This window comes from Anser anser, assembly GCF_964211835.1.
Source record: "Anser anser genome assembly, chromosome: 13".
Classification (NCBI taxonomy): domain Eukaryota; kingdom Metazoa; phylum Chordata; class Aves; order Anseriformes; family Anatidae; genus Anser; species Anser anser.
The window spans coordinates 13,327,738-13,350,777 of NC_139734.1; the positions used below are offsets into that span (position 1 = coordinate 13,327,738).

The 23,040-nt window shown below is 57.9% G+C and overlaps 4 protein-coding genes across 9 annotated transcripts; 3 read left to right on the forward strand and 1 right to left on the reverse strand.

Moving 5' to 3' along the window:
* The first annotated feature begins 43 nt into the window (after nucleotides 1-43).
* BTK (Bruton tyrosine kinase) lies at nucleotides 44-11,873 on the forward strand. 6 transcript variants are annotated; one of them, XM_083797853.1, is made up of 20 exons: nucleotides 44-503; nucleotides 1,907-1,974; nucleotides 3,110-3,292; nucleotides 3,423-3,521; nucleotides 3,636-3,701; nucleotides 4,235-4,316; nucleotides 5,849-5,977; nucleotides 6,079-6,146; nucleotides 6,633-6,814; nucleotides 7,191-7,253; nucleotides 7,392-7,446; nucleotides 7,861-7,943; nucleotides 8,043-8,170; nucleotides 8,863-8,937; nucleotides 9,343-9,514; nucleotides 9,792-10,008; nucleotides 10,588-10,652; nucleotides 11,127-11,245; nucleotides 11,374-11,531; nucleotides 11,629-11,873. In XM_083797853.1, the coding sequence occupies exons 1-20, from the start codon at nucleotides 293-295 to the stop codon at nucleotides 11,698-11,700; spliced, it is 2,295 nt and encodes a 764-aa protein (XP_083653979.1). In that variant the 5' UTR covers nucleotides 44-292; the 3' UTR covers nucleotides 11,701-11,873. The 6 variants fall into 6 exon arrangements, with proteins under 6 accessions (XP_083653979.1, XP_083653978.1, XP_083653981.1 ...); XM_083797852.1 differs by having other exon boundaries at nucleotides 53-503; nucleotides 3,633-3,701; XM_083797855.1 differs by lacking the exon at nucleotides 44-503 and adding an exon at nucleotides 643-713 and having other exon boundaries at nucleotides 2,887-3,292; nucleotides 3,633-3,701.
* A 91-nt stretch (nucleotides 11,874-11,964) lies between these two features.
* Nucleotides 11,965-13,182, forward strand: TIMM8A (translocase of inner mitochondrial membrane 8A). The gene is made up of 2 exons (XM_083797880.1): nucleotides 11,965-12,137; nucleotides 12,343-13,182. The coding sequence occupies exons 1-2, from the start codon at nucleotides 12,015-12,017 to the stop codon at nucleotides 12,502-12,504; spliced, it is 285 nt and encodes a 94-aa protein (XP_083654006.1). The 5' UTR covers nucleotides 11,965-12,014; the 3' UTR covers nucleotides 12,505-13,182.
* An 877-nt stretch (nucleotides 13,183-14,059) lies between these two features.
* LOC310881101 (magnesium transporter NIPA2-like) lies at nucleotides 14,060-17,666 on the reverse strand. Its single transcript, XM_083797874.1, has 5 exons — nucleotides 17,521-17,666; nucleotides 17,008-17,064; nucleotides 16,219-16,309; nucleotides 15,929-16,089; nucleotides 14,060-15,406 (listed from the first exon to the last, which is right to left on the reverse strand). The coding sequence occupies exons 1-5, from the start codon at nucleotides 17,657-17,659 to the stop codon at nucleotides 14,775-14,777; spliced, it is 1,080 nt and encodes a 359-aa protein (XP_083654000.1). The 5' UTR covers nucleotides 17,660-17,666; the 3' UTR covers nucleotides 14,060-14,774.
* An 89-nt stretch (nucleotides 17,667-17,755) lies between these two features.
* On the forward strand, nucleotides 17,756-23,011 carry TAF7L (TATA-box binding protein associated factor 7 like). The gene is made up of 11 exons (XM_083797875.1): nucleotides 17,756-17,895; nucleotides 18,225-18,303; nucleotides 18,486-18,619; nucleotides 19,021-19,147; nucleotides 19,372-19,430; nucleotides 20,446-20,518; nucleotides 20,932-21,048; nucleotides 21,403-21,591; nucleotides 21,677-21,789; nucleotides 22,060-22,119; nucleotides 22,660-23,011. Exons 1-11 carry the CDS (start codon nucleotides 17,830-17,832, stop codon nucleotides 22,702-22,704), a joined length of 1,062 nt encoding a protein of 353 aa, XP_083654001.1. The 5' UTR covers nucleotides 17,756-17,829; the 3' UTR covers nucleotides 22,705-23,011.
* Nucleotides 23,012-23,040: the final 29 nt, after the last annotated feature.

Genomic DNA, 23,040 nt, shown 5'->3' on the forward strand with positions numbered 1-23,040 from the left:
GGAATGCAGGGACATGGGGACATAGGGACATGGGGACATAGGGACATGGGGACATAGGGACATGGGGTTCGGGGACATGTGGACATAGGGAGATGGGGTGCAGGGACATAGGGACATGGGGTGCAGGGATATGGGGACACGGGGACATGGGGTGCAGTGACATGGGGACATAGGGATATGGGGTGCAGGGATATGGGGCAAGAGGACATGGGGACATGGGGTGCAGGGTCATGGGTGGCCAGGGACGTGGGGTGCAGGGACAAGGTGGACAGGAGGCCCCCACCTGCTCTTCATGCATGCCACCCGCTGCCCACCCCAAATCCCAGCCCCGCTGCTCAGCCCCATGCCACCACCCCTGGCCCCTTCTCCCGGACCCCTCGTCCAGGCCCGCGACCCAGCGCCACGTCCAGCCCCGACACCCCTGCGTGCGGCGGGACTGGTGGTGCTGGCACTGCGGAGGTGGCCCCGGCCGTCTCCAGGAGGAAACACAGCTGCTGCTTTAAGTAAGAAACACAGAAAAAAAAGGGGAACCGAAAGGGTGGGGTTGGCCGGCCGCGTCCTTCCTCCCAGCGCGGCCGACCCCACCATCCCTGCGTCGCGTCCCCGCCGCCACAGCCGCCCCGACCCGACCCGCGGTGCTGGGCCGCTCGGGGCGGGCGCGGGGCAGCCGGCGCAGCGGGACCCCAGCCACCGGGGCTGGCGGGCAGGGCTCGGTGAGTGCGGGGTGCCGGGGCAGCACGGCCCCGCTGCCGCGTGGCACGGGGAGAGGCGACGAGGGCGGCACGAGGGCTCGCGGCCTCACGCCTCTGCTGGCGTTCCCCGGCCGTGCACCCGCTGGGGATGGGGGAGGCATCCTGGGCATGGGGGACGTGCTGGTGAGCCACGGTGGGCAGCCCTGGACGGCTGCACTCGGTGCTGGCGGCAGGGACGGCTGCCGTGGGGCCGTGGAGCAAGGAGCCTGCGTTGGAGCCGGGGTCGGGCAGCGGGGGGGTGCTGGGGGCCATGGGGTTGCACTGAGCGGGGGGCTGAGGGGGTTTGTGGGCGCTCACGGCGCTGGGGCTGTGCTGGAGCACGGCGTTGGGGCGCTGGATGGGTGCTCGTGGTGCTGGGGCAGGGTGTTGGGGAGGTGTGTGGGTGCTGGGGGCCTCAGGGTGCACTGCAGCAGGGGTCGGAGTGCTGGCGCTGCCTTCGCCGGCCCCTCGCTCGCTGGGCTGGGAGGGATGAGCATGGGAGACCCAGGGCGGGAGGCGTGGAGGGACCCGGCCACAGCTCTTTGTTCATGCCCAGCCCCTCTCGCAGGCCGGGTTCCCTCCTCCGTCCTCACAACCTTCGTTTTTGTCACCCTCCGGGCTGTGCCCGAAATGGGGGGGGGTTGGTGTTGTCATCCCCGGGGAGAGATGGTTCTGGGGGAAGGAGACCCCAGGCCCCTTCCCCTCTGCCCTGCAGTGACAGAGATGTTCCCAGCCCCCCCGTGTCACCCTTCCAGCCTGCCCCGAGCTCGCCAGCCCCGTGGCCACCCATGGTCGGGCTGTCAGGCTCCTCGGCAGGACACGGGCGCAGCACGGAGCCCCGCAGGGCCCTGGTGCAGCACAGCCAGGCCCGGCGGCACCGAGTGCGGTGGCCGTGTCAGAGCACGCCTGGCCGAGGTGTGACAATGGCAGGAAGTCACATCGGGCTGGGGCGGGGGGGGACGCTCCCAGCCACCCACTCGCCACCTCTGCTGCCACGGCGAGGCAGCGATGGCCGAGTGGGGAGGTAGGTGAGTGCTGCCGGGCGGCCAGGCACCGAGCCGGGCAGGGATGAGCTGGGACACCGGCGGGGAGGCTGCGCCAGGCGGGAGGTGGGGACGGGGAGGCATCCCTCTGTGACACTCACTGTCCTTTCCTGCCCGCTGTCGCCGTCTCAGAGGACGTGGTAAGGAGCTGCCCCATCTGCCCACCACTGCTGGCGGTGACGCAGCTGCTGCGGCCCAAGGTAAGGCTCCCCGCGCCCCCATGGCTCAGGACCCCTGGGGCAGGGGCCAACACAACCACCTGCCCTGGCCCCAGTTCCCTCTACCCCCATGGCCGGATCAGCCAGAGGCTGCTGGTTCTTCTGGAAGACTCCGACAACTCAGTATTTGTATGGTGTTTTGTGTTGTTCCTTAAACTACCCAAATAGCCCAGGAAGGTTACGGCGAACAGGGCCACTTACAGCACCTTTTGGTCCCTGCCGTGAGCAGACGTGCTGCCCAGGCGGGCGGCAGGGGGCTTGACCCCGCTGCTCCAGGAAAAAGGGAACAAAGCAGAGGTGAAGGGAAGCAGGAGGTTGGGGAAGGAGGGCCGGTGGAGATCTGGGTGGGATATGGACCAGCAGCAGCGCCACGCAGCTCCGTGCCCCCCGCGAGGTGCCGGCAGGACCGGGGCTGGTTACAGCCTCGAGGGGAAGCAGCCCGTGCCTCCAGCTGTGGGGTGTTGGAAACGCCCGGACCCATCCCTGGAGAGGCTCGGGAGGATTTAAGCACCTCTGGGTGCTGGCTGGAGGCAGCGCTTTGAGCCTGGCCCTCACCGAGCGCCGCTCACGCAGGGAAGGGAGCTTAGCATTGCCTGCCTGCTCCTGCAGGATGACTTCAGGGCCACCCTGTGCTCTCAGCAGCACAGCGCTGCGGGCGTTTGGGGCCAGGACTTTTAGGGCTTTCAGGACTTCAGAGCCTGGGCTTTTAGGATCCTGCCACCGCAGCTGTCCCTCGCGCGCTGCCAAGCCGGCACGGCCGCAGCAGGCAGAGCCCAGGCGAGCAGCGGGAGGAAACGGCCCCCACAAGCACCGCCGGTGCTGAGAGGAGGAGGGAGGGTGCTGGGTGTCGCTGCTCGGCCTCCACGCTCCTCCCCAAAGCGATGTTTCTCACAGCCTCCCCAGCTCCCTCCCTCTCCAGCCGTCCAGGCGCGGGGACCCCTCCGGCGCCCTGCTGGAGCTGAAGCCTGCCGGGTGGTGGCTCGGTCCGTAGCATGGCACCTCGAGGGGGAAGTGACAGCGAGAGGTCACCCTGCAAACACCCCGAACGTGCGTGAGGTCTGGCCGTGGGCAGGTTTTCAGCTGAGCAAGCGCCGTGTCGGTGTCACCCTGCACGCAGCACCCCGGGGAGCACGGCGTCGAGGCAGCCGGGGTGGCCGACATGGCCAGCGTCATCCTGGAGAGCATCTTCCTGAAGCGCTCGCAGCAGAAGAAGAAAACGTCTCCCCTCAACTTCAAGAAGCGCCTGTTCCTGCTGACGGAGAGCAAGCTGTCCTACTACGAGTACGACTTCGAGCGCGGGGTGAGTCCGCGGGGCCGCTGGCTGTCCCTTGCCGGGACGCGGGGTGGGTGGGCGGGTGGGTGGGACGAGGGCCTGGGGCTCCCCAGGTCCCCTGCGTGGAGATTGCTCAAACCCACCCCATCTCTCGCAGCGCCGAGGCAGCAAGAAGGGCTCGGTGGACATTGAGAAGATCACCTGCGTGGAGACGGTGGTGCCCGAAAACAACCCTCCCCCCGAGCGGCAGGTCCCGGTGAGGGTCCCCGCTTGTGTCCCCCGTCCTGTCGCTGGGGAGGTGGGCAGCGGCCCTGCCTCGGGGTGACGGGAGCTGGGGACAGTGTCCGTCTCTGCCTCTCTCTTCCAGAAGAAGGGGGAGGATTACAACAACATGGAGCAGATCTCGATCATCGAGCGGTTCCCCTACCCCTTTCAGGTGAGTCCTTGTCATGCCCCCTTCACCAGCCTGCTCTGCGTGGCTGCGGGGTGCCAGGGACTGGCATTGCACCAGGGGTGAGGACAGCAAGGGCGACCTGGGGACGAGCACAGCATCGTTTTGGGGATGCCCATATCCTGTGTCGGGCAGGCTGGTGAGCCTCTGCGGGCACCAAGGAATTGGGCAGCTCTCTTTAAGGGGCGATGGAAACCAGCTCTGAGCTTTATCCTGCAGCTTTCGGTTCCCTGGCCGATGCTGGAGGGATGCTCCCTGCCCGCTGCTCGCTCAGCCCCCAGCCCAGCTGCCCGCCCTCGTTGGCACCCCAGCACGCCGAAAGTCAGAGAAGGAAGTGGAAAGTCTCGGGGGAGGGGGCTTATTTATAACCTCCCTGTCATGGTCCCGCGAGCACCATGGGGCCAGCACACACCGGCCCGGCTCGTGCTCTGCACCGGCTGCTCTGGGTGCCCGCAAGCCTCTGCTCCCCCGTTTCGCCCCGCGAGCCCCCAGCCCCGTGCCACGTGTGTTGCCCACAGGTGGTGTACGACGAGGGGCCCCTCTACGTCTTCTCCCCGACAGAGGAGCTGCGCAAACGCTGGATCCATCAGCTGAAGAGCGGTGAGTTCGGGGTCCCCCGGCTCCCTGTGTCAGCGACCAGGAGCAGCCGGCTGCGCGTGCAGCGTGACTCAGACTCTGGGTTTCCGGGGGCTCGCTGCCTCGTGGTTACATTATCCCATATCTGCGGAAGAGTGAGCTCTATCAGAAACTGCTCCCATGACGAGTGCAGTCATAAGGCCGTGCCCTACGTGCACGGTTTGTAACGTCCCCGCGCTGGCACAAGCCATCTCCCGAGGAGGTGGGCACTCGCCTCCGCCGCCCGCTGATCCCTGCAGCATCACGGCCACACTGACCGAGGTGTCTTGCCTTCCCACAAACCTGCTCCAAATTAGCTCAAGCAGCCTCAGAGGGCAAGAGGAAATGGCAGACATGGCCACACAGCTGCGCCGGCACATGAGGGGAAGGTAGAGCCCCCATTGCTTTAGGAAGGAAACAAGGATGAAAAGCCTGAGTGGAGCCTGGGAGCATTTCCCAGCCCATCCCAAGGCTTGCACAGCGCTTCTGAGCTGCTGCTGAGCTGCAAGGCTGCTCCCTCCTCGAGCTGGGAGCACGCTGAGGCAACGTTGCGCAGAGGGGCTGGGGTGCTTGCGGTCAGACAAAATCTGATGGAGCTGCCCGTGTGTGCCTCTTGATGCGTGCGTATCTTCTGTGGCTTCGTGCTGGCAGGGTTAGATTAGCTGCTCGAATTGACACAGGGAAGTTTGCCCGAGCGAGGCGGAAGCAGAGCAGGCTGATAACGGGGAAGTCAGTTATTTCATGACAGCCCTGCTCTGCCCCAGCAGCCGGCCCCGGCCCCACTTCCCTGCTCAAGGAGGGGGTCGCTGCGGCAGCTGAAGCTGATGTAGAATCCACAGGGAAACAGGGAGAGAAAACGCTGGCTGCGTGCTGCCGGGACGCCCACATCCTGCTCTGTGGAGGGACGGGGCTCTCTGCAGCTGGTGCAGGGCCGGCACCACGTGAGGTGGCATTTAGGCACATCTGACTGCCCCCAGGCTCAGCAAGGAGCAGGAGGAAGCTGGTCAGTGTGAGCCTGGCGAGGGAGCAGCCACCCAACAAGGGAGGTCCCTGAGCAGGCAGGGGACGGTGGCGGCATCCTGCTCTGCTCACACACAAGCCAGGTCCATCACTTTTGAAAAATGGGCCTCAGAAGAGCTGCAGACCACAGGCCTCAACAGCCCAGGGCACATTTCAGCTGGCAGGAGGACTGGTCGCAGCAGGAGCTGGCCCTCCAAGCGTGTTTGTGTCCCTTTGTAGAGCTGCCAAAGTGCTTTGATCAAATCTGAGAGGAAAGGGCTGGCCCTCCCTCGCTAGGAGGTTGGTGTCACAGGGCTTGCATCGCCGTGGCACTGAGACAAAAGCAGTGCACTGAGGGAAACCCGAGCAGCAGAGCCACACGGCTGCATATCAGGAGCAGAGCAGTGGGTGAAATGATTTACTGGGGCTGATCGTCTGAACTGGGGGAGCACAAAACTCTCAGCAGCGGGCTGGGGACGGAGCACTGGGTCACACACATCTCCCCTCCTCTGCCACAGTGATCCGCTACAACAGCGACCTGGTGCAGAAGTACCACCCCTGCTTCTGGATCGACGGCCAGTACCTGTGCTGCTCCCAGACCGCCAAAAACGCCATGGGCTGCAAGATCCTGGAGAGCAGGAACGGCAGTAAGACACCGGGCACCCTCCCCTTGCCTGTCCCCAGCCCCAGGGACCACCTCCCACCTGCCCAATACAGCTCTCACCTTCATCGTTTTTGTGTTGTGAAGGTTTAAAAGTTGGGCGGTCACATCGCAAAACAAAGAAGCCTCTTCCCCCTACTCCTGAGGAGGACGAGGTAAGGGCCAGCAAACGTGGGTGTTTAAGGAGAGGTCTGCCTGGGAAAAGCCAACACATTCACTGACTCAACTGAGTGTGGCTCAGAGGTTTACAGGCCGGGACTTGGCTCTGGAGAGGGACGGAAGGGGAAGGAGCTTGAACCAGGGGATGGAGCCCGAAGACCCAGAGGAAAATCAAATGATCACACCCCTGAGGGTCCCACGGGGGAGCTAGGAAGAGAGAGAAACCCTGATATAGGGTGGGGGAGTCATGGGTTAAACCCAAAGGTATAGAGAAAAAGCTTACCTTTGGTGAAGACGTGCCTCCAAGGGGGAAGTGTTGCAATAAAAAGCACTGAGGTGGATCGATCTCTTGGTGGAGTTAGGGGTGGGAGCTGAGACATGCTGTGCTGACCCGGCCAGTCCTGGGGAGAATTTCACCCAGGAAACAGCGTGTGTGTGTGCCTGTCTCACCGTGCCCCGTGCTCTCCCTTTCTCTGGGGAAGATGGTGATGAAGCCCCTGCCTCCCGAGCCAGCCCCCGTCGCGGCGGGCGAGATGAAGAAGGTGGTGGCCCTGTACGACTACCTGCCGATGAACGCGCAGGACCTGCAGCTGCAGAAGGGCGAGGAGTACTTCATCCTGGAGGAGAGCCACCTGCCCTGGTGGAAAGCCCGTGACAAGAACGGGTAAGGGCTCCACCACCTGCGGCACTCGCCCCGTGGCTGTGTCCTGCCCCAGCATCGCCCCTGGGGTGGCCCCAGGGATCCCCACCCTGCACTGGGGAGCCCGGACTGGTCTCAGGCTCTCAGACTGGCCGGCTCTTCGCTCCATGGGCTGAGACAGGCTGCCTGCCTGCATGCTGGGCTCCTGCACCAGCTGGCACGTGGGGAGGGTGAGGGAGACACAGCAGGCTGTGGTGGTACCAGCCATCCCCGGGCATGAGCACCACAGGGTTTGTGCTGAGGTTTTTGAGCCTGTTCCTACTCAGATTTCTGGGACAGGAACCCGCTTTCCTCTTGGCCTCCTCCATCGGTGCATGACCATCCCCTTTTTCTCCTGCAGGAGGGAAGGATACATCCCCAGCAACTACGTCACCGAAACCAGCAATTCCCTGGAGATCTTTGAGTGAGTAGGAGAAAGCACAGAGACGCGGCAAGTTGTGCTTGGTCAGAGCCTTTTTACGTCCAGTTCTGGGCCAGGGTCAGCCGGGCTGGGGACAGTGGTGGCTGGGGGATCTCCCTGACGGCTGTGTCCCTGCCCCAGGTGGTACTCCAAGAATATCACCCGGAGCCAAGCAGAGCAACTGCTGAAGCAGGAGGTAAGCGTTGACTCGCGGGGCTGGGTCTTCCACGCACATGACCTCCGTGGGCTGCTGTCACCCCTTCCACCGCAGCTGACAAGGATAGAGCTGGCTAGATCTGGACCAGAAATGACTTAGCTGAGAGCCCCATGGTCCCAGCAGCGTGGTTCCCCTAGGGTGCCCTGGGGACAGACAGACAGAACGGACCCTGCAGCCTGTGTCACCCCAACAGCCCAGGAAACCATCTCTGTGCACTGTGACCTCCTCCTGGGAGGCACGTCAGTAGGTGGCCCCCGGGCAGGAGCTGGAATTAGGACTCCTTTAACTCATTGCACCATCTCCAGACACGCTGTGATTGTCCCTCTTCTTAAGTCCCACGTGCTACAACCACCCCCTCACAAATACCTGTCCCCTCTCTCCTTTCTGTTTTAGGGTAAGGAAGGGGGCTTCATTGTCCGCGACTCTACCAGCAAGACAGGGAAATACACCGTCTCCGTCTACGCCAAGTCCTCAGTGTAAGTGGATGTAAGAATAGCTTGTTCCTGTCTCGGAGGGCCTGGCCAGGCACCTCTCGCCCTCTGCCTGCCCTCCAACCCCACACACTGTCTCCCCAGAGACCTCCAAGGCATGATCCGCCATTACGTCGTGTGCTGCACCCCCCAGAATCAGTACTACCTGGCAGAAAAGCACCTCTTCAACAGCATCCCGGAGCTCATCACGTACCACCAGCACAACTCCGCCGGTGAGCGCTCGTGGGCACGGGCAGAGCTGGCAGCTGTACCCGCACCCAGTGCCCTTCATCAGCTGCGAGCACCTGGGCTCCAGCAGGGGCTGGCTCTGTCCCCCACGGGGTGCATACTCACCCTCTACCTGGTCTGGGACAGCCCAGCTGCAGCTTCAAACAACTCCTTCACACATCTCTGCTTAGGCACGTCTGCAGCCGCAGGGACCTCACATCCCCACAGCATCCCTTCCCCTGGCTTCCTGCAGGGCAGCACCCATCCAGCACCCCTCTGCACCCACCCCACCAACGGTGCTGTGCTCTCCCGTCTGCAGCCCTCGCCAGCGCCTGCAGCAATGGGCTGTAAACCAGGCTGGAGGAGGCTGGGAGCAACACTGTTCCTTTTTATTGATCTGGACAAAAGCAAAACATGAACCTATCCCTCGTAACCCACCCACCAGCATGGGTTCCCAGATGATAGCACCTCTCAGGCAGGGCAGAAGGAGAGGGGGATGCAGCCCAGGGAAAGCCGGAGCAAGAATCTTCCAAGCTGTGACAGTCTCAAAGAGAGGACAGGGACAGAGTGAGGCCACCAGCGTTTTTACAGACATCAGGAGATCCTCACCTTGTTGCTCTGCAGGCAGGAGGCGTGTGTTCCCCACTGGAAGGACACGGGTAAGCACGGCGCGGCAACGCACCTTTCTGTGTTTCAGGGCTCATATCCAGACTGAAGCATCCCGTGTCTCAGCACCGGAAAAGTGCCCCTTCCACAGCCGGCCTGGGCTATGGTAAGCTGCCCTGGGCTACCTCACGCTTCCCTGCCCATGGGGCCTGAGGGGCACGCAGCACGGGCTCTCTACCTTCAGTAACTTGCCAGGGCAGGGATCCTGGCTGTCCCCTCGCAGCAGGGCCCACAGCATTCCCAGGGATCACTTCCCCACAGCCACTGGCCCTCTGGGGTCAGTACCAACCAAGAGACGTGCAAGCTACTTTGCTCCCCATCCCCTGGAGGAACAGGTCTTGCATTTTATGGATTTTCTGTGATGGTTTTTCGGGCATGCTCATGGTTTTTCAGCGTGATTTTTAGGGGGACAGCACTTCTGTGAGCTCCTCTTGGACCAGCTAGATCAGATGACTGGGAACATGCTGCAGGGAGGGCACCTGCACCCCCTCACACTCATGCTCTCTCCTAGGGTCGTGGGAGATTGACCCCAAGGACCTGACCTTCCTGAAGGAACTGGGGACGGGGCAGTTTGGCGTGGTGAAGTACGGGAAATGGAGAGGCCAGTATGACGTTGCCATCAAGATGATCAGGGAGGGCTCCATGTCAGAGGACGAGTTTATCGACGAAGCCAAAGTCATGATGTAAGTGTGAGCAGCCTCCGGGTGAGTGCAGGATGTGTCCTGTCAGAATGCCTGCACTCTGACGGTTCGGAGGGACAGCACCAGGCAGCCTCACACACTGTGAAATGCATCTGCACTGCAAGAGATTTCTCCTTTTGTGCTCATTTGCTACTGAGCTTTCCACCCGCAGCTGGGTCAGGAGCACTTTGCCAAATTCTCCTTCTCCTTACCCAGCAACGCTTCTTTTGCGGCTTAGCCCTGCAGATGCTCACAAGTGCCCTTCTTGCCCCCAACATAGGAACCTGTCTCATGAGAAGCTGGTGCAGCTCTACGGGGTGTGCACGAAGCAGCGCCCCATCTTCATCATCACCGAGTACATGGCTAACGGCTGCCTCCTGAACTTCCTGAGGGAAACTCGGCGTCGCTTCCAGCCTGCTGAGCTGCTGGAGATGTGCAAAGACGTCTGTGAAGCTATGGAGTACCTGGAATCCAAGCAGTTCCTGCACCGAGACCTGGTAGGGATGTGGCTGAAGGACACATCTCCAGCTCAGTGGGAGCCACAGCATGTCCTAGACAGGGTCCAGCTAGTTCAGCATGAGGAGAGCCAGCTCTTCAGAATCTCTCCCTGAGCTCCCCTGCCCACCTGAGCATGGACAGGGTGCCCACCATGGCATGTCTGGAGTCACTGCTTTGCAGTGAGCTAGCAGATTGCAGAAAGGGCAGGACTAGGCAGCTTTCCAGGGGACAGAAAATACATTTTTGGCTAGGGCAGGGCTTTGAATGAGGCAACACAGGCAGCATCCCTGGCTCGGATGTGGAGAGGGGGCACTTCATCCTCATGAAACGATGAGCCTGGTTTGCCAGGCCTCTGGCTGGCACTGCCAGCTTGCGGTGCTGCTCTCTGGGGTGTTGGAGGGAGTCTTGGTGCTGTGCCAGCACTGCTCAGCAGTAGACACAACACTGGTGTGATACCAGTGCTGTTCTAGCTCCAAGTGCAGAGCACAGCACTGTTGGGGCCAATGCAGGGAAAGTTAACTCCATCCCAGCCAGACCCAGCACAGTAGGAGTGACTGCCTCCATCTCTCCACCCACAGGCTGCTCGCAACTGTTTGGTGAATGACCAAGGGATTGTGAAAGTCTCAGATTTTGGCCTTTCCAGGTCTGGTAGCCATGTCTGTGTCACTCTCCTGTCTCAATTCTACATCTCCTTCAGTCTCCTCTGCACTTTAGTCTTTCTTCCCCACCATTCTCCAGCTCCGCTTTTCTTCTGCTTTCTCCTGTCTTTCATCTACCTGGCTCAACCTTCTACCTCTACACTTTCCACCCTCCCCTTTCTTACTTCCCTCATCCCTGTTCCCCTTCTTGCCACTTCTTTTCCTCCAACTCTAATCTCCTGGCCGCAGCTTTCTTCCCACATCCCAGTTTTGCCTCTTGTGATGCTGTGTCACTGTAGCCCTTCCCCAGCCTTGACTAACACATGCTTGTTTGCAAAGGGACGTTTTTGCCTGTTGAAACCCATGCAGAGTGCAAACTCTGAAAGCTGTTGATTCCTTTTGGGCTTGATTGGTTGCATGAAGACAAGTGAAGCAGGACAGGATCAGGACAGCTGCCCTGATCTGTTTATCTGCTGCAGGTACGTTCTGGACGATGAGTACACAAGCTCCATGGGGTCAAAGTTCCCAGTTCGGTGGTCCCCTCCCGAAGTGCTTCTGTACAGCAAGTTCAGCAGCAAGTCTGACGTCTGGGCTTTTGGTAAGAGCGCAGCATTAACGACTCAGGGGTAAGGATGAGGGCGGCCCAACAACAGCGAGCTCCTCCACAAACCAACCTCAGGCACAGATGCCCCCGTGCCCTGAGGTGCCCCCCGTTTCCCACAACAGGCGTGCTGATGTGGGAGGTTTACTCTCTGGGAAAGATGCCTTACGAGAGGTTTAACAACAGCGAGACAACAGAGCACGTCATCCAAGGCCTGCGCCTCTACCGCCCGCAGCAGGCCTCGGAGCGGGTCTACGCCATCATGTACAGCTGCTGGCACGAGGTACGTGTCTGCCCCCTCACCCCGCAGCAGCTCCCCAGGGCCAGGAGAGGCCCGGGGCGGCGGGGCAGGACCCCACGGCTCCCGTGTCGCCCCGCAGAAGGCCGAGGAGCGCCCCACGTTCACCGCGCTGCTGGCCGGCATCCTGGACATCACGGACGAGGAGCCGTGAGCGCCGGGCGGGCTGCCCGAAACCGGTGGCTGGTACTGCCGGGCCGGCCCCGCCTCCCCACCACCACCACCACCACCACCACCACCACCACCACCACCACGACCACCACGAAGCCCTCTATCAGCCCAAGACCCCCTCAGTGCACAATAAACGGCGGCAGCGCCGCGACACGCCCCCCCCGCTCCTCCTCCCCGCCTCCCTCCCTGCCGGCCCGCCATAAGATGGCGGCGGGGCCTGCGCGGTGCGCGCGGAAGGGGCCGGGGCCGGGCAGGAAGGGGCGGGCGGCGGCGGCACGCGAAGGTCGCGGCGGCGGCATGGAGGCGCCGGGAGGCGGCGGGCTGGGGGGGGCCGACCCGCAGCTCCAGCGCTTCATCGAGGTGGAGACGCAGAAGCAGCGCTTCCAGCAGCTGGTGCACCAGATGACCGAGCTGTGCTGGGTACGGCACGGGGCTGCGGGCTGCGGGAGGGAGCCCCGGGGGAGGAGGAGGAGGATGAAGGGGAAGGGGAAAGGGGAAAAAAAAAAGGGGAAAGGGGGACCCCGCCGAGCCCGGGGGGTGCGGGGGGGATGCCCCGGGGGTGCCGGTGCGCGGGGCCGTGCCCCAAGGTGCCCCCCGCGGACCAAGGGCGGCCCCCGCTCCGCAGGAGAAGTGCATGGACAAGCCCGGGCCGAAGCTGGACAGCCGGGCCGAGACGTGCTTCGTCAACTGCGTGGAGCGCTTCATCGACACCAGCCAGTTCATCCTCAACCGGCTGGAGCAGACGCAGAAGTCCAAGTCGGCCTTCTCGGAGAGCCTGTCCGACTGAGCGCCGCCCGCCGCGCCCGAGAGGCCGGGGCGAGCCGGCCGCCCGAACGAGCCGAGATCACCTCTGGGGGTTAGGAGATAATTTTGTGAAAGGTGCAGCCAGATGAGAGCCCGTTACAGGTACACCCGCTCCTCCGCACGCTGTCGTGCTGTTCCCGTCCCCGACCGCCAGGAAGGATCCTCGCGCCGGGACGCGGGGGCCACGGATGCTGCGCACGAGGTCTGGGCGGTGGGGACGTGTCCCTGCAGCTGGAAGGAGGGGTGGTGATGCTCACCTCAGGGGTGCTTCCAGCGCTAAGGTGACCCTTAACGCAGGGCGAGGCGAGCCTGCAACCACTGCCTTAAACGGTACTGCACACGCGTTCGTTGCGCAGGACTAACCTTCCTCGGTAGGTGCTAACGAGCCTCGCACTTCCCATGGCTGTGCGCTGCGACTGGAAGGAGAGCAGCAGGACTGCACCAGCACAGACACCCCTAGCCCGAAGAGCTTCCTGGGTATAGCGAATATCCCAGGCAGCGTCACTACTGGAAAACATTTCAAGGCTTCTGTAGGGTAAACTCATTCATGCGGCCAAGTGGCAGAGTTTCAAATTGCAGCACAGCTCTCTCAAAACTGACTTGCTCCATTCACTGCTTTCCCCTAGACAATGTAATAAATGTTAACTGGGTCAATTTTTAATATGAGATTCTCCTTTGTTCAGATCACTGAGAAATGAAAATCTGGCCGCTTTGTTCATTCCCAGTGATTCTATTTATTGCAAAATCAGAAGGGAAGGGGGAGTAATTGTCTTCTGACTAGACAGCCTGCTGTGAATTCTGATTTGTTGCTCAGTGAATCTGGTGCCATGAATCAAACCTCATGTTTGAGGCCTTTCTTCCCCAAACGGGAACAGCACCTGCTTTCCTGAAAAGGACGAGTTTCTTCAGAGTGACTAAAATTGCAGAATAAATGTAGCCAGCTACTTTATAACCAGCTGCACCCTTATCTGTGATCACTGGAGGGAGGCCTGTGGCCATGTCTTCTGGACTTTTGCCCCTAGGAAATGGTGTGGAGCTTTTAACTGGAAAAACAACAAACTGCTACTAATCCACCCTCTGAAACACAGTGTAGCATTTCAGCAATAGGGCATGGCTCTGGGAAGCACGGAGTGATCCACGTTATTAACCTGTGGTGGCTTGGAGCCCTATAGAGAAACTTGGTTAATTGGTTCTGTGCACAACAATGTGCTGTGGGTGGTTGGACAGGGCGTGTGGGGTGCCTAACACGGGTGTCTTGGAGCCAGCAGCCTTCCTGGGAATAAGTTCAGGACGTGAAATAGAGCTACGCGTATACAAACCTGCGTAAGCGAGGATGCAGCTATCTAGCTATCTTTCAGAAGTTTACCTCAATAGCTAAAGACTGTTAGGTCACTCCTGTTCTCACCACGAGCCATTCCCCCTCCTGACCCTGCCTTGCATTTCTCTTGAGCACCCACGCTGTTCCTGTATTGCTGTAATCTTTCATACCTCGCAGCGTTGGCCCAGCTCTCAGCACAAACATACCAATAGCAGCTTGGTAACAAATAACCTGTTTTTAATACTGTAAGCAGGTGCTTCATCAACCTGCACAACAGACATTGCACAAAGAGGTTGGTCCCTCTATAAGCGCCACAGCAGCACATGGCAGCACCGTTGAAGTTTTCCAGTTTTGGCTGTATTCTGTTCTTGGATGTGAATCTGTAAATAAATTCTAGCAGAGTGAGCAGAACGAGCACTTTTACGGAAGAATTTTTGAATTAGTACTCTGGCTACGTCACCTTTGGAGAGAAGACAGCTGTCTGGCCCTAGGTAATCTTAGCACCACGTTAGATTACTTTGTAACTGTTAATCTTCTAAGTATTCTTAAAAAAATGCTCCCAGGCCTCCCCTAGCATGTGGCCTTTGCATTCAGTAAGGGTCAGCACTGTGTTAGTGCCGCAGACCTCTGCACAATCAAAGCCTGTGTCCTGACAAGGGCAGATTGATGCTTCATTTAAAAGAACAGGTAAGAGGCACTAGATCCTGGCAGCGGGGCTGTTCCCAGAGCTTGTGTCTGTAGCTGCAGGAGGCTGCTGTCCCTGTCAGCCCCCCAGCAGTGAGAAGTCGCTGATCATGTGCCCCAAGCAGGTAGAAGGTAACCGCTGACTCCCACAAGCACAATAATAACTAGCAGCATCTGATACAGCAAGTTCACCCTTGCCCAGTGGAGCTGCTCACTGGTGGGAGCAGAAAGCTAGCACTTCAGAGGCTTCCTCACACGCTTTCACCTTCCTCCTCTTCCTCTTCTGCACTCTGGGAGCCTTTGTCCTCTGAGGGCAGAAGAGGCTGGTGCTGACACGACTGATGTCTGTCTGCGCCCCTCCACGACGTGTGCAAGTCTGCCCTGCCTTGCTGCAGGAAGAGGGGCAGGAGGTCGGGGGTGAAGGGCACGTCCCTGAAGGCGTGCAGGAGGAAGATGCCGGACACGATGGTGAGGAAGCCGCTGATGGTGCCGATGATGTTGTCTAGCACCATGTGCTGCCACTCCTTGAAGAGGATGGCAGAACAAGTCATGACTGCTGTGGTGAACAGCACGTAGTAAATGGGTGTGACCACGGACGTGTTGAAGATGTCCAGGGCTTTGTTCAGGTAGTTGATCTGGACACTGATGCAGATCACCAGGCACACCAGGAGCACCCAGCCCAGCGGTTCTTTCAGGACCGGCTTCCCGGCAAACAGTTCCTTCAGGGCAATCCCCAAGCCTTTGACACAGGACACAGAAAGCGAGCCGATGGCGGAGCAGACCAAAACATAAACCAGGACGTTGCTCCGTCCGTAACGGGGTCCAGCCACAAAGATAAGCAGAAGGGAGCTCACCAGGACACACACGGCAAATACAATGAATCCTTGGAGAAAGAAGAATTAAGGGTTCTGTCAGAAAGGAGAACAATAGCACCAGTAACAGACAGAACTAAACAGCAAGTAGGGATGGAGGACAGGCAGGCAATGGCCCTATCGGTCCCTTTTTTTAGCCTCTGTCTGTAGGGACCTGGGCTGGGAAGCAGAGGAGGTTTCCAGCCTGAGAAAAGCTGCAGACACGAGCAGTTCTCTACAGTGCTGATCAGCACTGCCCCACAAGTCTGCCTGTCAGAGGGATACAGATGTCTGTGGCACAACCAGGGCCTATAGTGTTAGAGATGGGGGCCTGTTGCCCATGAAGAGGAGGGGACAGAGCTCTGCAGGAGGCCCAGGAGGGCAGCAGAAGGCTTGGGAAGCACTAGCTGAACTCGGCAGGTTGTGGTGGGATAAGGAAGAAAGAGCTGCTTCACAGGAGTTCAGCCCTTCAGTTCAGTCCTATCCAAGCTGTATCCTACCTTCTACTGTCATTTCCAAGCCTGAAATTGACAGAGCCCCTTTTATTTAAGTACCTGGATCTTTCAGCTTCTCTGCCATTGACTCCAGGCTGGAAACCTCTTCTTCCTGGGGAGCGTGGATTACCATCACCGTGGAGCCCAGAATACTTAGGAGGCAGCCAATCTTGCCATGAACATTCAGCTGCTCGTTCAGGAAGGTGGAAGAGAGAACTGCACTGGAAAATAATAATAATAAAAAAATATATCATTTAGGCCAAGGGATGGAGTATCTGAGGGATGGGACAGAGGAAAGCAGAGCAACTGCTTCCACCATTTGGGGTGGAAGGTAAGGTGAGGCCGCTTACCTAACAAGGACACTTAGAGCACCCAGCGGAGTTACCAGCGTTGCAGGGGCAAAGGCGTAGGCAGCAAAATTTGCTGCTTCTCCAACTCCCACTGCAAGAGAAACCCTGACAGGTAAGCATCAAAGTGAGGAGCAATTGAGCATAATACTAGCTTGAGTGCAGTGAGAAGAGAGCCTTGATCACCACCTAAGTGTCCCATGTTTCTCTGAGGTATGTTGTGCAACCAGGAGAGGACAGTGCCAGCAAGAAGCAGAAGCCTTCGCTTCTTGGAAAGATAAAGCTCGTGGTTACACGTGGTTATCCTTAGTCCCACGTGGCTATCTAGTTAAGTAATAACAACAGAAAAATATTTGTGTGTTCTCAAAGCCGAGAGGAGTTTAGGCATATTTCTGAGTTAATCTTTTCTTCTAGAACAGGCTTTACAGCTTTTTACAGGGAAAATTGAGTAGAATCACTTACTAATGTCACGTTTGAAAAGCGTACAGTAGAACTTCTGAAGCTGCTCTAAGCCCTCCCTGCTGGACACGGCGTTATCTGACTGCAGTGTCTGGGCAGGCCATTTCAGAAGCACTTAACCCGACCCAGTTCGACCGGTTCCTCAATTCCTACTTAGCAGAGAAACCTGGCGATGCATGAGACTTTAGAATATCGTAGAGTTGTGATTAGATCAGCAACATCCCCAGAGACAAAAATCAAGCAGTTAAACAACAATCATCACCATAATGAAGCATGAAAGCAACTGGAAACAACGACAAACACATTCTGAAGCGTTTTGGAGCAGCTACTTACTGCACAGCAGCCCTGCCCACCACAGCCATTCTCGCAGGTACGCATGTCCTCCTTGCCCTGAGGGAGAAAGTGAAAATTCGGGTGAAGCCACACAAAAAGGCTCAGTTATGCTGCCAGAACTGCCTCCGAGAAGCGGGTGGGAGCCGCCTGGTAGGCTTTGAGCGCGAGGCTCCCTGGGTCCTGCCGGCCCGTCACAAGTCGGCCTGCCCCAGGTGTGGCTGTGACAGCAGGTACGGGTTCGTGTGCCAGGTGAGCACACGCTTCGCTTCTCGGCAGCTTCAGGAAACCGCGAGCGAGCACAGAAACACCGCGTTTGTTGGGTTTTGTCCGCCCCTGCGAAAAACTCCACTTTCAGCCAACACACACAGCAGGAAAACACGCGACCTGCCCGCGCCAGCCCTCGGCCCAGAAGCGAACCAAACCGCCCCGGGTCTCCCTCGGACGGCCCCGAGCCGAGCCGGGCCGGGCCCGGGGGCTCCCCCCGCGGCTCCCCCCGGGCCGTGCCGGCGGTACCTGCCCTGGGGCGGCCGCGGCGGCCCAGCCGGAGCAGCCCCTTCTTCTTCAGGATGAAGCTGCCGCCGATGAAGGCGCTGGAGGCCAGGGCCAGGCCCAGCCCCACGTAGAAGCCGGGCCGGCCGCCCGCCGCCCCCATGGCGGCCCGGCAGCGAGCGGCCTTCCCCGGGCCGGAACGCAAGGGCGAGGGCTGCGCGGAGCGGGGAGCCGGGAGCCGCTGCACCGGGCCGGCCTTCCGCGCGCGGCGGCGCCCTGCCGGTCCCCGTCACCGTGTGGCTCTGTCCCGGCTCCCAGGCCTAGGCAGCGAGGATGAGCAAGAGCAAGGACGACGCCCCCCACGAGCTCGAGAGCCAGTTCGTGCTGCGGCTGCCTCCGGTGAGGGGCCTGGGGGGGGGGGGTCTGCCTGCCTGGTGCGGGCTCTGGAAGCGGGAGGGATGCTTTTGGCCCCGCGTAGCCCCTTCCCCTCCAGCAGTGCTTCATCTGAACACATTTTCCGCCGCTTGATGCTGAGAGGGGCTCCTGCGGCAGGGCAGGGTGCTCGGGAGGCGACTTAGGGGACTGCAGGTTGCAGAGGGGCTTTTGCAGTGGGTCTTCTGCCTCGGGGTGACAGCGGCGTTTAAAGCTGGGTAAACCGGACGGAAACCTTCAGGGGCTCGCAGAGGGAGCACGCCGAGTCCTGGCGTAACTGTGTCCAACCTTTCCAGGAATATGCCTCCACTGTGCGGAGAGCGGTACAGTCTGGGAGCGTCAACCTGAAGGACAGGCTCACCATCGAGCTGCACGGTGAGTGCGCGGGATCAAGGCACCTTAAAACTCCTCTGATCGGCCGCAAGGGAAGCAGCAGAACTTGCACGCGTTTTCCCGTGAAATTTCTGCTGCCCGGGAGCGCATGGCCTGGTTTGGCTGTTTGGCAGCAGCCCAACAGGCTCTTCTGCAGCACTGACCTGTCCCATCTCTTCCCACAGCGGACGGGCGCCATGGGATTGTCCGCGTAGACCGGGTGCCACTGGCAGCCAAGCTGGTGGATCTGCCCTGCATCATCGAAAGCTTGAAAACCATTGATAAGAAGACCTTCTATAAGACAGCAGATATCTGCCAGGTATGGGCCGTTCTTCTTGCCTGCCCCAACAGCTTCTTTGCTCACTCCCCTCTCCAGGAAAACCCTTGTATGCCTGACACAGCCTGACACCCGGTATAACGTGGCCAATTTCTGTATTGTTGTTATATTGGCAGTTTAAAATTCCTGCCTCTGCTTGGTGGTTGGAAATCCCTTCTTTGAAGCATAGAATTTGATTGTTCTTGTAACGGTGTAACTACAAGTATGTTTAGACACAAACTGAGCTGGGTGTCAAACATCGTATTTCTGATACCCCGTGCCTGCGAATCCCTCTGGCTAACTGCATGCAGTAGGCAGTCACCGTCCATTTACCAGAAAAGCCTTCACAGCCTTTTGTTCTCGCATTGCAATAAGCAACCTTTGTGTTTATGTGGGGATTTCAGATGCTCGTTTGCACTGTGGATGGTGATCTCTACCCCCCTTTGGAAGAGCAAACTGTGAGCACTGACCCCAAGGCAAACAAGAAAAAAGACAAGGACAGAGAGAAGAAATTCATCTGGAACCATGGCAGTGAGTAGAGGCTCTGCCAGTCCCCTCCATCCCACCACCCCAGTGTCCCCGCAGCTGTGCAGGGCACTCACCGCTGCCATGTCCCGGCTGTGCCATTGCTCTGCTTTTAGTGCTCTCTGTGTTCCTGAAGGGAACTTCTCCCCCTTGGCAGGTTGGATTTGCCAGACCCAGCTCTCCCATTAGGCCATCTGCCTGATACATGCAATCTGTTTCCTCTGTCACAGTTACTCTTCCCCTGAAAAATGTACGAAAGAGACGATTCCGGAAGACAGCTAAGAAGAAGGTGAGTTGTTTCTCCTTCTCACTGTGGAGATGCAGTAACAAATGGATCAGAAGGCAGGGACGTTAGAGCTTTAACTGTCAGTCCTGAAAACAGAGTTCTTAACAATGCTTTGCATGTTTCCTTGCCAGAGGTGGGGGAGAAGGGAAGCTAGTAGCTTTAAACACTTCCATGAGTGCTTCTTCCATGTTTTTCAAAATGCTCCTGAGGTGGAAAAATGATCTATACTGAGAACTACTGGACTCTGTTCTTGTGGTTGCTTTGTTGTAGCTCTTCCTGCTCACAGAGAAGAAAGGGTCGTGTGGAAATGAGACCACTCATTCCTGCTTTCCCAGCTGAAATCTCTCTATGCATGGCCCGCTCACATCCCCAACAAGCAACACTACAAATAGAATAACTGTTATTTCAGCTGGGGGAGTGACAACAGATGGAGCTCAGAGGCTCTGTCTCTGTGGAAATGCTTAAGCCAGGAAAGGTGTTGGGGAGATGCAGCACCGTGAGGCGGGGAAGATCTGTTCTTCTCTGCTTTGCAGTTTCTGAGAACACGGTGGAGTGATATTTTGCATGACATTTGGGAAACAAATTATTTCAGACGGTCTTATAGCCCACAGGAGAGATTAGATGTCACTGCCTTAAGATCCATGGCTAATTTAAAAGTGAAAAATGAAAACTCCGTTTGAGTGAGATGGGAAGGATTTCAATAGACCATCCATCAGTGAATGACACCGTGAGCGCTTTCAGTATACAGAAAGTCCTATTTCATGAGTACTATTGATGGGTGCCAGAGTGGTAGAAAAGTGAGAGCATACAAACCACTAGGGAGCTCTGTACGGAAAAAGACGGATCGCTTTCTGGAGGTGCATAAATTACTTTTTGGGTGGAGCATGCGCAAAGACCAAGCAGAAAGAATAAGAGAAGAGGTGCTTGAAATAGGGCTCTATACAGAGGTTGAGGATGGGAGCTCCTCTGCGCAAGTCATCTAACAGGTTGTCTGTTCTTTTTCCCCTCTCTGTCCCAGTATATTGAATCTCCTGATGTGGAGAAAGAGGTGAAACGTCTCCTGAGCACAGATGCTGAAGCTGTCAGTGTCCGTATCCTTTTAAGAGAAAAAAAAAGCTCAAGTGGGGGATGAGGCAGTATGTATGATCTGGGGGTTGCGGAGAGGAGAGGTGAGTTCAGCTGCGTGTGGGGGCGTGAGAGGTTGGGAGATAAGCATGTGAGCAACACTGAAGTTTTAGAGCTTTATCTTTGCCTTCTTCAAAGCTTATTGTTTCTTCGTGGTGACCTTCCTTGTAGACTGTGCTATTGCACTGAGCAGGAACTTAAGTAACAATAAAGGGCTGGTCTTCAAAAAAGGGGTCTGGGGTGGTTCGTTGTTCATCCATACCTGCAAGGCCATGCCTGTTTGAGGGGGTAGTGACCTCCTGCGGTTTTAGCTTTCTGTCATTGTACTGCACCTTTCATGCTCCTCTTTTTCCCTTGACTCATCTGTTCCTACTGTCAGGCTGGGAAGTCATCGCTGAAGATGAAACAAAAGAAGTAGACAACCATGGGTCACTCACGAGCCTGGACATCTCCTCCCCAGGGATGTCGGGACATAAGCAAGGCCACGGATCCTCAGGTACGGTGGGGAAGGCTATTTTCTTCTTTCTAGCTAAGTAATCAGGCGGGCCCGTTCTCTGTGGGGTAAGCCCTAACCAGAGATTTCGCAAATGGAAGCTGAACAGCGTTGGCTTGTGTGCAAGTAGAGGCCAGTGTGTCCCAGTGCTGAAACAGGTACCCGTTTGCCATAGCTATAGATCCCAGCTGCAAGGAAGACGCTGCACATACTGCAGTCAGTTGGGGTGGCAGTGCCCGAAGGAGAGAGGGCAGTGTTGAGACGGGCGCCATGTATTGACAGGTCCCTCCCTGGCGAGCACAGGGTGCTGGGGGGTTCATCACGTGTGTTTTCCCTCTTCCCTTTTGCACCCTTTAGAACATGACGAACTGCGGGAGATATTTAATGACATCAGCAGCAGCAGTGAAGATGAAGATGAGCGGGATCATCATGATGATGAAGACCTGAACATTATGGACACCGAGGAGGACTTGGAGAGGCAGCTGCAGGACAAGCTGAATGAGTCTGATGGGCAGCAGCAGGAGAACGAGGGGTCCAACCAGATAGGTGAATTGTGTGGCAGAATGCTGCAAAATTGCAGGGGTAAAAACCTCCGCTGCTGCTGTAGGTCTCAGCTCACTCTCTCTTCCAGTCATGGGGATCCAGAAACAGATTGACAACCTGAAGAGTAAACTCCAGGAGACCCAGGACAGGAGGAAGCGCCAGGAAGATCTTATCATGAAAGTAGAGAATCTAGCCCTCAAGGTGAGAGCTCTTCTAGTCTTATGCTTAGAACTGGCTTGCCATTAGATCCAGCAGATTCAGCTGCTGCCCTGGAAAATCCATGTCTTTGCATGCTGGGCTAAAAATAAATTTGGTGTGACCATACTCTCCAGCATTTCCCTGTGGAGGTGAAACTGCAGGAGATAAGAGTCAGTGCAGTTTGGAGTTTGCTGCACCATTTGACATACTGTACCAGCAGCTATTAACTGAGAGCATGCTGGTAATTGTTGTCTGGTGTGTTTGTCTCTGCAGACCCGTCTCCAAGCTGTGCTGGATGAATTCAAGCAGCAGGAAGAGCGAGAGAAGCAGCAGGTGAGTAAGCTCCCACAGTGGAGGACAAAGGACTGGGGCATGAGGCTTAGTTGTTAAAGAGTTCTAGGGCTGGCCTCTGACAAAGTTCTGAATATCGTACCATGCCACCTGCTTCAAAGCCCAGCGTTACAGGTCAGGTGTGAGGTGTACCTCATCCCTGTCAGGGATAAAACATGACATGAAAAAACACTGGCACCCACATACAAGAAGGGTAGCAGCTATGGGTTCTGGGCAGATTTTCCTGGGCAGCTCTGCGGAGTTTCAGCCCAGTACCAGGGCAGGAAGTTCCCACTCCCAGGTTCCTTCTGTTGCCTCGCAGTGAGGGCAGTGCTCAGTTCTGCCCCAGGGGTGGCTGCAAGGCAGCTGTCTGCCAATCTAGTTCTTGAAAGCAGGCCCACATTGCCCTGGCACAGCTCCCTGCGGTGTGTAGGCAAAGCAGCCACTAGTGTAGGTGGAAGAGCCGCAGAAACTCGAAAGTGCTTGGGCTTGAAATGCAGTCCCAGCTGTGCCTTACTGTGACACCTTACTCCCTCTTCCCAGATGACATCTCTGCAGGAGCAGCTGGAGTCCCTCATGGAGAAGTGAGAAGCGGGCCTGGCCTGAGCAGCAGGGCTTTGTACATGCGAGCAGAGCTGGAAGTGTTCATCCCCCATGCTGACGTTTGAGAAAAGAATTAGGCTACGCCTGTGAGAGCAATGAAAACACTGGGATTTACTGTAAATATTCAGGACCACTCTCCTTGAGGGAATTGGTTCTCCCTGGGCCAGCTCTCTGCATCTCATTGTATCTTGGACTTGATGGGCTGTGACCCGGTGGGAACTTGTCCCTGTGTTTGGGAAATGCTTGTGTCTGCAAACAGGGCTCAATAAAGTACCCTCTTCTGTTTCCTCCATGTACTGTTCTGTGTATGTTCTCCATGTT

What these genes read in the sequence shown, in the direction of transcription:
- LOC310881101 (XM_083797874.1), bottom strand. Translation starts at nt 17,659, where the DNA reads ATGGGGGCGGCGGGCGGCCGGCCCGGCTTCTACGTGGGGCTGGGCCTG. An exon ending in GCTCTAAGTGTCCTTGTTAG is followed by an intron (nt 16,090 to 16,218) that starts GTAAGCGGCCTC and finishes ATTATTTTCCAG; the next exon opens with TGCAGTTCTCTCTTCCACCT. An exon ending in AGAGAAGCTGAAAGATCCAG is followed by an intron (nt 15,407 to 15,928) that starts GTACTTAAATAA and finishes TCTTTCTCCAAG; the next exon opens with GATTCATTGTATTTGCCGTG.
- BTK (XM_083797852.1), top strand. Translation starts at nt 293, where the DNA reads ATGCATGCCACCCGCTGCCCACCCCAAATCCCAGCCCCGCTGCTCAGC. An exon ending in AGTACGACTTCGAGCGCGGG is followed by an intron (nt 3,293 to 3,422) that starts GTGAGTCCGCGG and finishes CATCTCTCGCAG; the next exon opens with CGCCGAGGCAGCAAGAAGGG. An exon ending in CCCCCGAGCGGCAGGTCCCG is followed by an intron (nt 3,522 to 3,632) that starts GTGAGGGTCCCC and finishes TCTCTCTTCCAG; the next exon opens with AAGAAGGGGGAGGATTACAA.
- TAF7L (XM_083797875.1), top strand. Translation starts at nt 17,830, where the DNA reads ATGAGCAAGAGCAAGGACGACGCCCCCCACGAGCTCGAGAGCCAGTTC. An exon ending in GGAAGACAGCTAAGAAGAAG is followed by an intron (nt 19,431 to 20,445) that starts GTGAGTTGTTTC and finishes TCTCTGTCCCAG; the next exon opens with TATATTGAATCTCCTGATGT. An exon ending in AAGAGCGAGAGAAGCAGCAG is followed by an intron (nt 22,120 to 22,659) that starts GTGAGTAAGCTC and finishes CCCTCTTCCCAG; the next exon opens with ATGACATCTCTGCAGGAGCA.
- TIMM8A (XM_083797880.1), top strand. Translation starts at nt 12,015, where the DNA reads ATGGAGGCGCCGGGAGGCGGCGGGCTGGGGGGGGCCGACCCGCAGCTC. An exon ending in AGATGACCGAGCTGTGCTGG is followed by an intron (nt 12,138 to 12,342) that starts GTACGGCACGGG and finishes CCCGCTCCGCAG; the next exon opens with GAGAAGTGCATGGACAAGCC.